Source organism: Formica exsecta, unplaced genomic scaffold (genome assembly GCF_003651465.1).
Source record: "Formica exsecta isolate Colony F162 unplaced genomic scaffold, ASM365146v1 scaffold8, whole genome shotgun sequence".
Lineage (NCBI taxonomy): Eukaryota > Metazoa > Arthropoda > Insecta > Hymenoptera > Formicidae > Formica > Formica exsecta.
In genome coordinates this window covers 59,625-73,974 of record NW_021853569.1, presented here as the reverse complement: position 1 = coordinate 73,974, position 14,350 = coordinate 59,625, and the positions used below count along the sequence as shown (strand labels likewise).

The 14,350-nt window shown below is 35.9% G+C and overlaps 3 protein-coding genes across 3 annotated transcripts in view; 2 read left to right on the top strand and 1 right to left on the bottom strand.

Moving 5' to 3' along the window:
* LOC115244123 overlaps positions 1-4,390 on the top strand; it is a 36,620-nt gene extending 32,230 nt beyond the window's left edge. Inside the window, 1 exon segment of the mRNA XM_029821518.1 lies at positions 9-4,390. Coding sequence (XP_029677378.1) covers positions 9-575 — 567 coding nt within the window. The 3' untranslated portion in view covers positions 576-4,390.
* Positions 4,391-4,541: 151 nt separating this feature from the next.
* Positions 4,542-5,447, bottom strand: LOC115244124 (DNA-directed RNA polymerases I, II, and III subunit RPABC4). Its single transcript, XM_029821519.1, has 3 exons — positions 5,243-5,447; positions 4,795-4,887; positions 4,542-4,695 (listed from the first exon to the last, which is right to left on the bottom strand). The coding sequence occupies exons 1-3, from the start codon at positions 5,298-5,300 to the stop codon at positions 4,673-4,675; spliced, it is 174 nt and encodes a 57-aa protein (XP_029677379.1). The 5' UTR covers positions 5,301-5,447; the 3' UTR covers positions 4,542-4,672.
* A 1,512-nt stretch (positions 5,448-6,959) lies between these two features.
* LOC115244100 (F-box only protein 43-like) overlaps positions 6,960-14,350 on the top strand; it is a 59,288-nt gene continuing 51,897 nt past the window's right edge. Inside the window, exon 1 of the mRNA XM_029821489.1 lies at positions 6,960-9,227. Coding sequence (XP_029677349.1) covers positions 7,995-9,227 — 1,233 coding nt within the window. The 5' untranslated portion in view covers positions 6,960-7,994. The remainder of the gene's footprint in view (positions 9,228-14,350) is intronic.

Sequence of the window (14,350 nt, the reverse complement as noted above, 5' to 3'; positions counted from 1 at the left end):
CTTGACAGATATTGGCTCAGAGATTATGCGGGAAGGATCCTGCTAAAATTGTGCAATGGGATTCGGAAACTCTGCCCGGGCCGATTGTGAGCGGTGGCGAAACTTCGTCAGATGAAGGTGAACCTATACCGCAGCATGCACTTCACGCACAATATGTAAAAACGACGACGGATGCGGACGTTTCCCGATCATATCATGTGCCAATCATTACCGAAGAATCGAAAGCCATTAACGATGCTCGTCTACGCAGTCCTCAGTTTAATCAGCAGAGGCGCGATTATGCTGTTAAAGAACATCGAACAATACCGGCCGTCGTTTCGATGGAAGACACGAGGGCAGAAGAAAATTTACAATCATACAAGTGCCAAGTTTGCTCTGTATCTATGCGTACCATAAACGAATTACAGGTACACCGTTTTGTTGAACATAATATTGAAACAGATTCTAGTACAAATATCCATGGAGATAGGAGTGCGGGTAAATGTAGTAGGGAAAAAGAGAATACTCAGAAAAGAATCGCAGAGGAATCTGCAGTGAAGGAAGATCACATTAGGCAAAGACTAGAAGATACATAGTGCCAAAATGATATAGCGTGCTAAAGAATTTGTTTGGATGGTGTCTGCAATGTTACACACTTCGAACACTCGGTTTTAAGATAATGTATCTTATAGAAAACGCATCACAGATATCTTACAGAGAAAAGTCTCGCGCGGTACATCCTAAAAAAAAATATCTCAATAAGTAGTACAATGTTTTATGTTCTTGGGGAGAAAGATTTCTTAAAAATTAACATATTAACGCATGTTGAACGCTTGCAAAGATTTAAATAAATCGCGCGTTGTTTGTAATAAAGAATTGCGTGTTATAAATTTGCAATTTGACGTTGCCGGAGTATTTCACAAATTTCTGAGGATTTTACAAAATTTATCAGAGAAGTATAAAAGATATGGTAAAAATGTCGTAAAAATGTTAAACAAACAACATAAATTAAAAAGTACTGTCTTGATCATGTTTCTTCTACTATAGATATCGGTTCACTTATATTGCAAACAGTCCTAACGCGACATAATCGCTTGTACAGTCCTCCTATAAGACTACATTCTTTCCCATAAAATCGGCATGATATAATGCGTAAGTAAAATTTAAAAAAAAACGTAGCTCGAGAGAGAGAGAGAGAGAGAGAGAGAGAGAGAGTATTTGATAATAATTATAATATTTATACACAATAGTATCTCTTGTAGCGAGCATGACGTGCAATGAACTAGCATGTGATTCTGTATTTAAAGTGCAAATGTTGCTTTCAACATGTTGAAGAGTATTCTAATATTACACTTTAAATTGATATAAAGCTTATATACATATATACCATATATTATATATATATTTGTATGATATTAGTACGCGAACAACTATGAGAGTTATTGTTGACATAAGATGAAATGCGTGTTTGTATATATTTATGTATAATATAATGTGAGAAATCATGTTTTTTAGTCTCTATTATAGTTTTAAGAAAAATCAGAAATCAGAAATTGTATCGGTTGCTCAGATTACTTATACATTTACAAGCACTTTTATTAAACGTGGCAAATTCTTTAGTTTCATGTCTTGAAAGATTTTCTTACAAGTAAATAGGATATGATAAGTATATTTATTTTGATTTTATCGGAAACATTACTAGATATTGTTTAGTTATCTCCATATCTTACATCTGATATTAGTTTAAATCTTTATTGATCTTACTCGTTAAATGCTCTGAGGGACCGATTTGCTGATTCTGCTTAAGACATTTAAGAAGCCAGATACCTTCCATGAGCGACAGCTACCGTATCTTATAATTAACTGTTTATCTTTCTGTAATGCTATATGCAGTTTTGATATCTCACTCAAGCACGACAATGTCTTTCCTATACTGCATAATCAGACACCGTTTATCACAATTTGTACCTAGATGTGCTTGGGCTAAGATAATAGAGATACGGATATATGGAATGACTGCACAATTGTATACAATGAGGTCCAGTCCAAGTGATTGTCACTAAACGATATCAATGTAGCATAGTCTAACATAGCATTTTGGATGTATATCTATTATCTATACAATTCTATCGACTCCAACCGCAAAACTACATACGAGCTTCCAAGATGTACATGTGTTTTATGTACCCAAAATGCCAAGCCAACAATTTGCGTTTGAAGAGATCAGCGAAAATAATGATACATCAAAGTTGACTTTCAATATAAATGATAACACGATTTTTTCATGTGAAATGCATATTTTGCAAATACGTGTAACATACATCTCTCTTGACTATTCGCATGTATACTTATATGTGATTTTGAAAGAATGTACTTTGCCAAATTATAGATTCATATTCTCAATATATTTTCGAAACATAGTTGTCCGTAGAAATATCAGATATATTCAAACGTATACATATCATATCCACTGATCTCTCGATATTAACCGAGACGATAGATGGCTATGCGTTTTATCATTTGATCAAATCGAATGTCACACAGTACAAGTTAGATTTACTTGGTAACGGACTTGCAGTTCTGAGTGTGCACTCTGAACATGATCGCAATTCAAATTCTACGTTAAACTGAACGTTTGAAAAGTATTGTATGACAATATCTCTGAAATTAAATAATATCATACTAATTTTTATACATAAAAATTGTAAAAAGATTTTTACAATTTCAAAATTTTGTTATAATCACTTTTTTAAAAATTCGTATACATATAATACTATGCGATTTCAAGATCAAAGGATAATTCTTGAATTACGCTGTCTGATCGCAAAATATGACTATGTATATCATCACAAAATATGATGATTTTGAAATATAGTTATGTGTGTGAAATGTGGAAAAAAGAATATTGATTATAATTCTTATATTTCAATTAATCTGTTTTTACAAAAATATTTTAAATTTCGATAATTGTTCAAGTGATAGAATATTGAATATATATCTCTAAATAGAGCGGGTACTTCAAAATGGCTGATTTCATTAAGATATCGAGAATAATATATCTCAGAAGTAATTTGAGATTTACTTGATTATATAATATACTGGTCATTCAAATTCAAGAAGCCAACGGAAGAATAATTTTAATTATGAATTAGAGAGATATATGAAAATTAAATTATAGGAAAAATATTTATCAGAAATGTTATTAATCTTAAATCTTTTATTTTAAAAAGCAAAGTTTATTACTTTCTTGCATTGAATGATCGATATGCTATTCTAATTGTTATCCTCCTTATTATTTCGGAAAAGATTCAGCCGTGTAATTCACGAACATGCGATTGATATGTTTTAATTGTATTCCAATATCTTCCTTTGTATATTATACCATCTGATATAATAATTTATTTATTAAGACGATTCAACATATAACTTTTACGATATTCGAATTCGATTAAATAGAGTCTGTATTTGCGATAAGTACTAAAAAAGAACCATATTATAAACTAATATCCTAAAGTAAGTACAAGTATATCTGATAAAAAAATGGAGACATATTTATTATTGAGAGCGTGTATACATGCTCGCATCTACGATTTACATGAAAAAGGTTGGCTTGGCTTCTTTCAGACTCAGTATTAGATTTTGAGAATAATGGAGAAAAAAGAATGGTCGCGAAAAAGCTTGTACGGCTTCTAGATGGTTTTATACCAGTTTATGTTTTTTATGCAGACGAATCGGCGTTTGACACTCGATTTCAGGAGATGTTTCCGAAGAAATTCTTTGCTCTAGCTCCCTCTCCCAGTTCCATATTTTTGGTAATTTAGATGATATTTGTGGTAATTTAGATGATTTAAATTTTATACACACGCGCATTGTGTAAACGATGACACAAATACCTGGCAATATAGTATTTTATATGTATTATAGATCTTTAAGATTTTATAAATGTTCTTCCCCGCGCGCGCAAGAAAGAAAGAGAATGAAAGAGAGAGAGAGAGAGAGAAAATAATTCATCATCTTTATGCACGCATAAAATGTCATGTGCTTCTTTGAGCTGCGGCTGCTTCAACAAATCATCTGTGGTTTGAGCAACTTTATCATGAAAACTTTTAATTGAATCCAACCGCATTGGGCTTTTTTGCCTATCGATATCAGACAATGGGACCGGAATGATAATTTTATAGCGTATGTTATAAGTATATACTTGAGAAAGGTAGCAAACGGATTTTATGCCAACGAGTTTTGTCAGTGTCATCGTTACATTTTTTCTGATTCTGTGAATTCTGTTAAACTATTGATGAGAATATATAATTTTTATTTATTGTAAATAAAAGAAAGAACATTGCTGAAAGAGCGTTTTATATATTATGCATTCTCTGAATTAATACATAAATACACATAGATTTTATCAAGTAATGGTATGACTATTTATTGGTCCAGAGATTGTAACGTAAATTGTACGGAGAAAAGTTCATAATATGAAAATGACTTTGTACAGTGATTTTGCAAGAACGAAAGTACAATTCTAGGAACAGAGGCAATGTGGGACAGGAATAAAAAGTTAATTTGCGATAAAACTGTATTATTTATTAAAAATTAAGCAACCCTTAACATACAAGATAATACATATTTTACATTAAAATAGTTATAAATTCACAAATCACATTGTACATTGTTTGTTACTTGCTTATTGTGCTTATCGTGCATCAAACACAACAACTGAAAGTATAATTAAGGAAAATTTCTCGATATTTAGGTTTGAAATTATAATAATTTAATTATTAATTAAATTAACTTAGAAAATATGAAAAAGGATACGTCTTTTAGTGCGCTTTTTGTACATAATTCGATATCCACATTCCCTGCATCGAATAGGATCTCTGGATCGTATCTCATTATCGTGATGGCATTCTAAAATGACGAATTTTAAATTTGATTATACAAATACAATATAAACAAACAGAAATAATTGTCTTTTTTATATATCAATATCCACACATTCTATATAATTATTAGATACATAATTCTAGAAATTTCGAATATTTGTTGAAGAAAATGCATGAATATAATATTGTCAATTTCATCGAGAAACAATTGATATAATTTATAAAATCTTTAATAAAAAATTAATTTAAAAAATATACATATATACAAATATATATATTATTATATATATAATAAAAATATTGGAAAATATCAATATTAAAACTTTATTTATGAAAGAGAGAGGTTAAGAAATAAAACTGATAAATATGTGTGCCTTTACCTCCGCAAATATATACCATAGTCGGTTTTTGCGTAGATTCAGATTTGCTGGATTCCATTTTAATATAGTTGTAATATTCTTCTTCTTTTTCTTTATAATTCAACCGGCACCGAGTTATAAATACATACGATCATAAACAACACTGTACAATCAGGGCCGCGTGTTCGAGAACATCACACGGATGACGTTCTCGAACGCAGCCTAAGCTGATAAAACTAGCGCATGCGCAAGTGTATATTTCCGCCCTAGGGGAAAAGTTACATGATCGATACTCAGGACGAAAAGAATAAAGATTTCTTTATTCTGATTGGTTACTGCAATGCTTCGAAGCATTGGCCGCGTTCAGCAAAGGAAGCGCTCAGTTATCGTCTTGTCAACACTCGACGTTGATTCGTTGGTTCTAAAAGTAAGAACCAATCACATTCGATTGCTACTAAGCGGTTTTCTCTGCTGAACGCGGCCATTTCTAGCATCTTTCCGATCGCAGCCATAATCGTATAACAGAGAAAAGAAAATATAAGGAAAAATATGAATCAAATAAAGATGAAGACAAATAACAACAATGTAAACTAAAGTCCAGGGGGCCTATTACGGTTTTTGAAACAAAGTGAAAATTACAAAAGTGAGGAAATTTACTAGAATATCTACAATTTCATTTGTCGAAATCTAGTAAATCTGTTCACTTTTGTAATTTTCATCTCGTTTCAAGAACCGTAATAGACCCTCTGTGTCTAGAATGCTGCTAGAATTCGGACAGAGTTCCCCGACATTGAAAATCTACCGTCAAATAAAATAGCAAAGATTTCTTTGTCCTGATTGGTCAATTAAACACCGTTTCCCTTGACGGTAAATCTTCGAACACAATTTTGGAGAATGCTGTTTCTTTCAAAACGAAAGAGCAGAAATTTGTATTATTAGTACATAAAATATTAATAGATAACGTTAGTGCCATCGTTACATAATGGTAAAATGATTGAAACACTTTTTATTTATGCCGCTGTTATATTTTAAAAAAAGAATCAATTACGAGTTAAAAATAATATTGTGTCTCTTATATATTTTAAACACATCATTAAATAACGTTTCTCTAAATATATTTTATAAAAAAAAATTGTTCCAATATATTTAATATCAATTGCGATTTCACTAATATTCTTTTCTTTCCAGTTTTGTCTTTTAATTTTCGCGATATTAATGTGAGATATGTATTTTAATAATTAACATTTTCAATCATTCAAGTGGTATCGCACGCGCGTTAAAATTCAAACAAATTATTTAATTGATGAATTTGTGGGAAGCCAACATGTAATTTTTCTCCTAAGATGAAAGCGTGAAAAGTGAGAAATTTTGCCATAGAAATATTCGCGAATTTCTTCACATTTTCCTAGAGAAAAAGCTAACATCGCTGCTTTAATTGGCGACTGAGAAGCATTTGTGACACCGGATGTGCACCCCAATATGCGGTGTATACTACGCACACGCGTCGCACGAAAATTCGAGAGGGCGAACGGGAAAATCTCCCCGGCAACAAAAGCCCGCGCGCGCCTTTCCAGCATCCGGGACACCCGGCCAATAGGGCCGCTTGGCAACGAACGGCGGGACGAGGCGACGCGCGCGATTGGCCGATTAGCGCGCGCGTGGGGGGCGTGCATGGTGTAGGAACGAAATACATGAGCGTTTTGCTCTCAATGTATCGATAGAACGTCGCGGCGCATGGACGCTCGAAGGGAGGAGCTGCGTGCGCATGTTTTCCCGGACCGTTCACCCCTGATTGTTTTTTAGTGACAATTAGCCGAGGGTAAGCTACGTTCGTTTGAGAGTCGGTCGGACGTTCGCGCGACACGTTGTTCGAGTTGCGACAGGTCGCGAAATACGCGCGCGTGAAAGTCAATCGCGGTGAAAGCCGGTCGGGATGGTTAGCCTCTTATTTACGAAGCGCGCAGAGGGTAACCTTTCTCCATGAGTTTACGGCCGGCGCTATTGGAGAGCGGCAGAAGGGGCGAGAAGAAGGAGAGGAGGGGAAAAGGCAAGGGCAGATGCGAAGTGAGCGTTTCCCGCGCGACGCACACGTGAGTAGAGTGCGAAGCGATGTGAGAGTTGCGTGTCAACATTATCGAAACGTCAAGCGCCGCGCGACGAATCCGCTTTTGTCCAACTTCGCGGCGTAAGTTCATTTGTCGGGGACGCGATAAATCGGAAAACGATGAGTGCCGCGGTATGACATTGACATTCGTCCGGTTGACGCCGAGAAAAATCCCTCGCTCGGCGACGCTTCGAGGACGAAATAACATTTACGTTTCCGAGATTTAGTGGAGATATCGATATGCTAACGCGTTAGGAACTTGTAATTGCGTGTTTGTGTACGTATCTCGGTAAACACGGAAGTGTGTTGTCTCAGTGTGATTGTTTTCATATATTATACCTCAGATGCCATAAACAAAAGTCAACAGTTAAGTAAACTAGTTAAAAAGTAGTTGAAGTTAATAAACACGTGTGAGACTGTTATCTTTATTTGCCGATGGCCTGATACAGATATTAAAGTGACCTTTGCATGTGTTGTTTGGTTAAAATGCGGAATATAACATAACTAACCTTGTGTAATTTTATCGATGGCAACGCGTGAATATATCGTTTAATATGTCACTTACCCCGCACCGTACGCGTGGCGTCGAACGGCAAGCAAGGTAGCTGCACGACGGAACGTCGGATTTTCATTTCGGGGCAGGGTAAAAACGGCGTCGTCCCGAGCACGATGGAGGAAGTCGAGAGCATGCACGTCGCATCGTGTCAGACGCCGCACGTCTCCGTCGACACCAGCAGGCACAATTCCCACGACAGCATCGATAGCGGCTACCTGTCTATTCTGACGCCGCATACCAGCGGTTGCACCTCGGCGGTGGTGAGCGGTTACAGGACACGATCGTCCTCCGGCGCGTTATTATCCGCCAAGAAGCACTGCAGATTCCGTGCGGATCCATTTCAATGCGAGAAGGTGCAGAGACACCGCTCCAAGCTCAATCACGCATTGAACGCATCGGAATCCGACTACCTCATCTCCGAGAGTTCCATTGAACAAGAATCGGTGCTGGAATCGTCCTGCACGAATGTCAACCAAAGTCTCAGTCTGGTGCACTCCACGCCGAGCTGCGTTGACAATAAGTGCGCCGAGATTCTCGGGATCAAGAACAGAAGGAATTGGAGAAGCACGGTACTCATCACTCCTGCGTCCAAGGATTTCCAACTCTTGTCACCACCTCCATCGCCGGCGGTGCCCTCGTCATCTTACGTGGCCTCGGAGCCCGTTCAGGAAGATGTGGAAATGAAGCTAGTCCATTCAACGAAAAGTAAATCGCAGGTCACAACACCGCCAAGACTCAAAGTCGCGATACCGCGGATTATAATCTCACCGGCACGCAAAAGACTCAGTCCCGTGATCACGTCGGTGGAGAATCGGAAATTGAGTAAACTGTCTATCACAGACTTGGCCGTTATATCGGAGATCAAACCGAAGAGGCTGGACTTTAGCCACCGTGGCCTGTGCGTAACGCTACGAAAAAATCGTAGAGCTACTTTGGATTATACAGGAAGAGAAAAGGTGGATTTCTTGTTCCTCCTAGGAGAGGAGAGCAACCACTTGAACTTAGTGTCGAAAATTCTATCTTACCTCGGACCTTCGGATCTGTGTTCGGTCAGTATGGTGTCCACAGCTTGGAGGAGGATTTGCGAGAGCGATTTTTGTGCCAATGGAAGAAGGATGAGTTACATTCTGCGTAAGCAGAACATCAAGGAGAATCTGAGGATGACGACGATGATTAAGAAGGCGAAACGCGAGGAGGATATACAAACGAGTCCTAAGAGCAGGCATTACGTCAGGAAGGGGTTCCTGGTGGACGTACAGAACTTGCTGCACGTTCCGGCACAACCGAGACCGCCGAACAGCCCGCCTGTCTCGCCGAGCAAAGTCAAATTTCACTCCTTCGTCAAGGTAAGAAGAATGAATTTACATATAAATCTCATGTTGCTTTCATATTAAAGTATCTGGTTATGGATACAAAAATTCACTCGATTTGCTTAATAATTAATAGCGATGAATTGTATTAATAAATACATTGGAAAATATCTGTAGAATATTCTAAACATGTTTATTGAAGCTTCGTCTTCTAATCATAAACAACATAATTGACTTTTACGTGTGAAACATTGCAAGAACTCGCTACATATAATATACATACATATGTTTGTTTTGTCTACTTTATATCAATAGAAATTTGATTCTTATTTAAAAAATAGCAGTTTGGATATATATTTGCATGTTAAAATTTATCGAACATTTGCATGTATTAGAAATTACAATGTAATTTCGAAAGAATGATTTTCCCGAATGAATTTTGTGATAGAATGTAGTTGTGAGAAAAGTCACGCTAAAGTCAATGACTGATGCAAAATGTGTTCAGAGCTTCAAAGAATTATGTGCATTAACTTCTCAGGGTTCTCGGGTGTTTGACACCCGCGAGAGCTAGTAATGCATGTTACTCTGTCGAGAATCATGTTCGTTGCGTTTATCTCGTAACAGCCAGAATTCGCACTGGTATCCGACGAGACGCGCTCATCTCTTTAATTCTTTAATATAATACGTATCTCTTTAATTGAGAAATGATAATTTACAATCGGAATACACGAATAACGACTGTGTTTTATCGGGAAAATCACATTTATATTCTTATTGTTAGCAGCATTATTATATATATATATATACACATTAAAACTTTAGAGAATTTATATTAATAATAAATGTGTAAATTGTATAAATGAGATATAATATTATGAAAATAATATAATATAAAAAAGCTAATTTCTCTCTTAAAATAATTTGATATAATTTAATATGGGTGCGCATACATACATACAATATACACGCAAATTATTAGGCGTATCGAATTGTAACGAAAAAATATTGCATTTTTTATTAGCACAAAAAATTAAAAATTTGTCTCAATTATTGAACTGATGATTTCTGTATCGTGTTATTTCAAAAAAAATTAATTCTCTATTTGCCAGATAATAAAACTTAAAATCAGACAATTATATTATGTGCATAATGCGCGGTATTTTAATCACGATGGCAAATACACTTCTTCATTATGCGTCGCTTTACCACGATGCATTTAATTAATTAATAGTTGTGCACACGACCGTTTGCTTTATTAGACTGTATGAAATACAGTGGTCGTATCGACGATTCGAATGGTTGCGTTAACACATTGCGTCAGCCACCTAAATCCGTAATTAAGAATGCCGGTTCGACTGTACATCGTCGTTTCGGCGCTCGTAATTCTCGCCAGAGTAGAAACACGACAGCTAATTACCAACCAGCGATATAATCGATAGGCCGGTAGTCTCGTAATTTCCTTTTCACTTTAAATTGGTATCCGCGTAGTTCGCGCACGCGAAATCGAATCGCGGTCGGATAATTGTTTTGATTGTGAGATCATTATTTTGACATTGATTTATTGTTATATCGTCTTTGAGCCGCCGCGAGGGATAATTGCTTCGTGGGTCGTTAAGACCGGAGATAAGCGAGATCCGTCAACGGTGTGCAGAATTTGACGGATGTTCATTCTTCAATGATGAGACTCTGCCTGTTTTGTATAATTTTATGATACATGGTAATTGAAATTCATATTCCGATATTATATTTTGGTGCGATAAGAAACGCTGCATTTAATGCAATTGCAAAAAAAAAAAAAAATACTTTGTACAATCTTGTGCATAATGATTGAAAAATTGAGCAATGTGAAAATATTAAATTTTCAGATTTAATGTAATAAACAGATGAATTGAAAAAATTAATTTTTTTTCGACAAGATCGTGAAAAAAAATACATAAAATTGTATAAATATTGTATAAATTTATATTACGATATTTGTTGCTTTCCATTTACAATCAAAACTCAGATAATTCTCACTTGCGTTCTCTCTCACTCGCATGTATGCTACGTGCGAGCGAGAGAGAACGCAAGTGAGAATTATCTGAGTTTTGATGTAAATGGAAAGCGACTAGTATATGCGTTATTAAAAAACGTTTACATTAGAAAAATCTTAAAACTTAAACACAGTTTCAAAAAAATCGGAGGGTTCACCTATTCGGAACTTTATCCCACATCTTTAATATTTCTTATATATATCTTAGATTTAGGAATTCTTTTGTAAAATACGAGCGAATCTCATAATACCGCGAGGGAGATTACGACAGACGTTCAGACTTTATGTAATGTTTATGGATATCCTGTGGCATGTTGTGTCATTTCCGCGCAAATGTTCCCATTACATTCCCACGTACGGTTCCGCTAAATCTTCATAAACTTGCGCGCGCGCGCGCGCTTCGAGCCAAAGCGGCGGGACAAACGCGATGATTTACTCGCGGAAATCAGTCAGACGAGCAGCGTGAAGAATCGGTGACAGTGATGTACGTGCTTTCTTGGTCCCGTCGTCGACGAGGCTACCTGCCTGCCGCCAGCCGTTCCCCGCCACTTTCTCCCTCCCTCTCTCTTTCTCTCGTTAAACGACTGATGCATTCCTCTTCGCATTAGATCGCGATAACGGATGCAAGTGGCATACCTAGAGATTCTTTGTTACTCGCATGGAACGACAGTGAGACTCCGGTGTTCGCGCTCATGTCAAAGTCGGTGCTGAGCACACGTCCGCATCGCCATTCTTTATCGTTGCGGAAAGCTCGACGACGATAAAACATTCATTGTCGACCGTGTATGCACGCGTATTGTATTCCGATTATGAGATGGCTTGTTATAAAAGCTTGTTATTATTGAATGAACGTTAAAATTACGAGAGACAATATCTTTTCAAAATACAATATAAATGATTAACGCGTAAAATATTGCAGTCGTAAATTTTCATCGTGAAATTATGTTTCGAGACATCGTTAATCTTTGACAACTGCCGATTTGCGTTTGGAAAAATTGCGTAAAAAGTTATAATTTTCCCCAGATTTAATATCAAGTTATCGAAATGGATAGAATTACAATTTTTTTTTTTTTTTTTTTTATATATAGGCTCGAGTAAGTAATCTCGTTTAAAATAAGATGAGGTAAAAAGAAGCGCCGGTAATCGAGTTTTTAAAAAATGGCGAGATAGTATGCGCGCGGGAAGGTGACGTAAAAAATTGCGATACAAGAAGGCGGTCGGATCGTAAATAAATTCGAGTCGCGGCACGTTGCAAAGAAAAGTCGACGTTAACGTTCGCGAACGGATATGCAATGTAGTTTTAGTGCTCTCTCTCTCACCAAAATTGAGTCTGGCGGGCGATATATCAGAGCGAGAGAGTCCGTCTTTCCTCCTGCACATCCAGAGAGAGCCGTGCTAACGCTCGTTTCTTTTCTGGATCGCAAATCGCCTGAGGCGAATACCGGCCACAGAGAAACAATGCGAATATATTATAGTATCTGGTACTAAAACAAAGGGCGGGTAGAGAGCCCTTTAGTCTTTTACGACAGTGCGAGACAATTCAAACCACGAGCGTGTAATGCGAGTATACAAAACGAGAAATATTTTAAACCACAAAACTTATAAAATTATTGTACTACGTGCAGATGAAAGTATTAATATTACCTAAATGCGCTATTGTAAGTTTGGAATTATATGTATAACATGATTTTTTACGTTTATTTATATTCCATTTTATATTTCATAATTCTTTGCTTTGTTTAAAAACTATACCTTTAAATTGCGAAGATAATGGTACTTTTCATAACAATTATATAACACATTGATGATCGATATTAAATTATCACAGAATTGCGAGTAAGGAAATTTGAGAGCGTTTTTGTGTCCATGCATATATTTGATTTCTTTGGCGCCGTTTACATTTACAGTGAGCCGTTCATGAGAACGAATGCGCAAACGTCCGTGTCTTGATCGTTCTGTCAGCGACTCATTATTAACTTCGAAAAGTTTAGATATTTTCTTTTTATTTGTAATTCTAGTCAATTTAAATTTTATTTATTAAACGTATCAATTTTACTTCTTATCTTTAAAAAAGAATAAATAAATATATCATTTTAAAATTTAATCAAATCAAATTAAAAAATATCTTAAAATATCAACATTTTAAACGCGAGCGTGTAATGCGAGTATACAAAACGAGAAATATTTTAAACCACAAAACTTATAAAATTATTGTACTACGTGCAGATGAAAGTATTAATATTACCTAAATGCGCTATTGTAAGTTTGGAATTATATGTATAACATGATTTTTTACGTTTATTTATATTCCATTTTATATTTCATAATTCTTTGCTTTGTTTAAAAACTATACCTTTAAATTGCGAAGATAATGGTACTTTTCATAACAATTATATAACACATTGATGATCGATATTAAATTATCACAGAATTGCGAGTAAGGAAATTTGAGAGCGTTTTTGTGTCCATGCATATATTTGATTTCTTTGGCGCCGTTTACATTTACAGTGAGCCGTTCATGAGAACGAATGCGCAAACGTCCGTGTCTTGATCGTTCTGTCAGCGACTCATTATTAACTTCGAAAAGTTTAGATATTTTCTTTTTATTTGTAATTCTAGTCAATTTAAATTTTATTTATTAAACGTATCAATTTTACTTCTTATCTTTAAAAAAGAATAAATAAATATATCATTTTAAAATTTAATCAAATCAAATTAAAAAATATCTTAAAATATCAACATTTTAAACATTTTTTAGCAAAATAATAAAATCGCATTTCCAGCTAGTAACATTTGCTTTTTTATCGTGATTCGGGGGAATTAGTTTCACAACGAACCGGACGAAGATAGTCCCGCAAGGAGGAAGGGCGGTTTTCAACGAAAGGAAGGAAGGAATTGTTCCTTAATTAGCAACGGCTACGAAGGGTTCGTTGAGTAGCTGTCTATCGTTGTTGACCGCGTCAGGTGCGGGTGTTTCCTGTGAAGAAAAGACTGCTTGCACAGTCCCTTTTTCCGGTGGGCATCTTGACAATTTTACAGAGATCGCTAGAATCCGGTCGAGCGAGTCTTCTGTTTCGGATTTGGAAAAAGAAAAATTGACACCAAGACGACTGACCGGTTTTCCAGC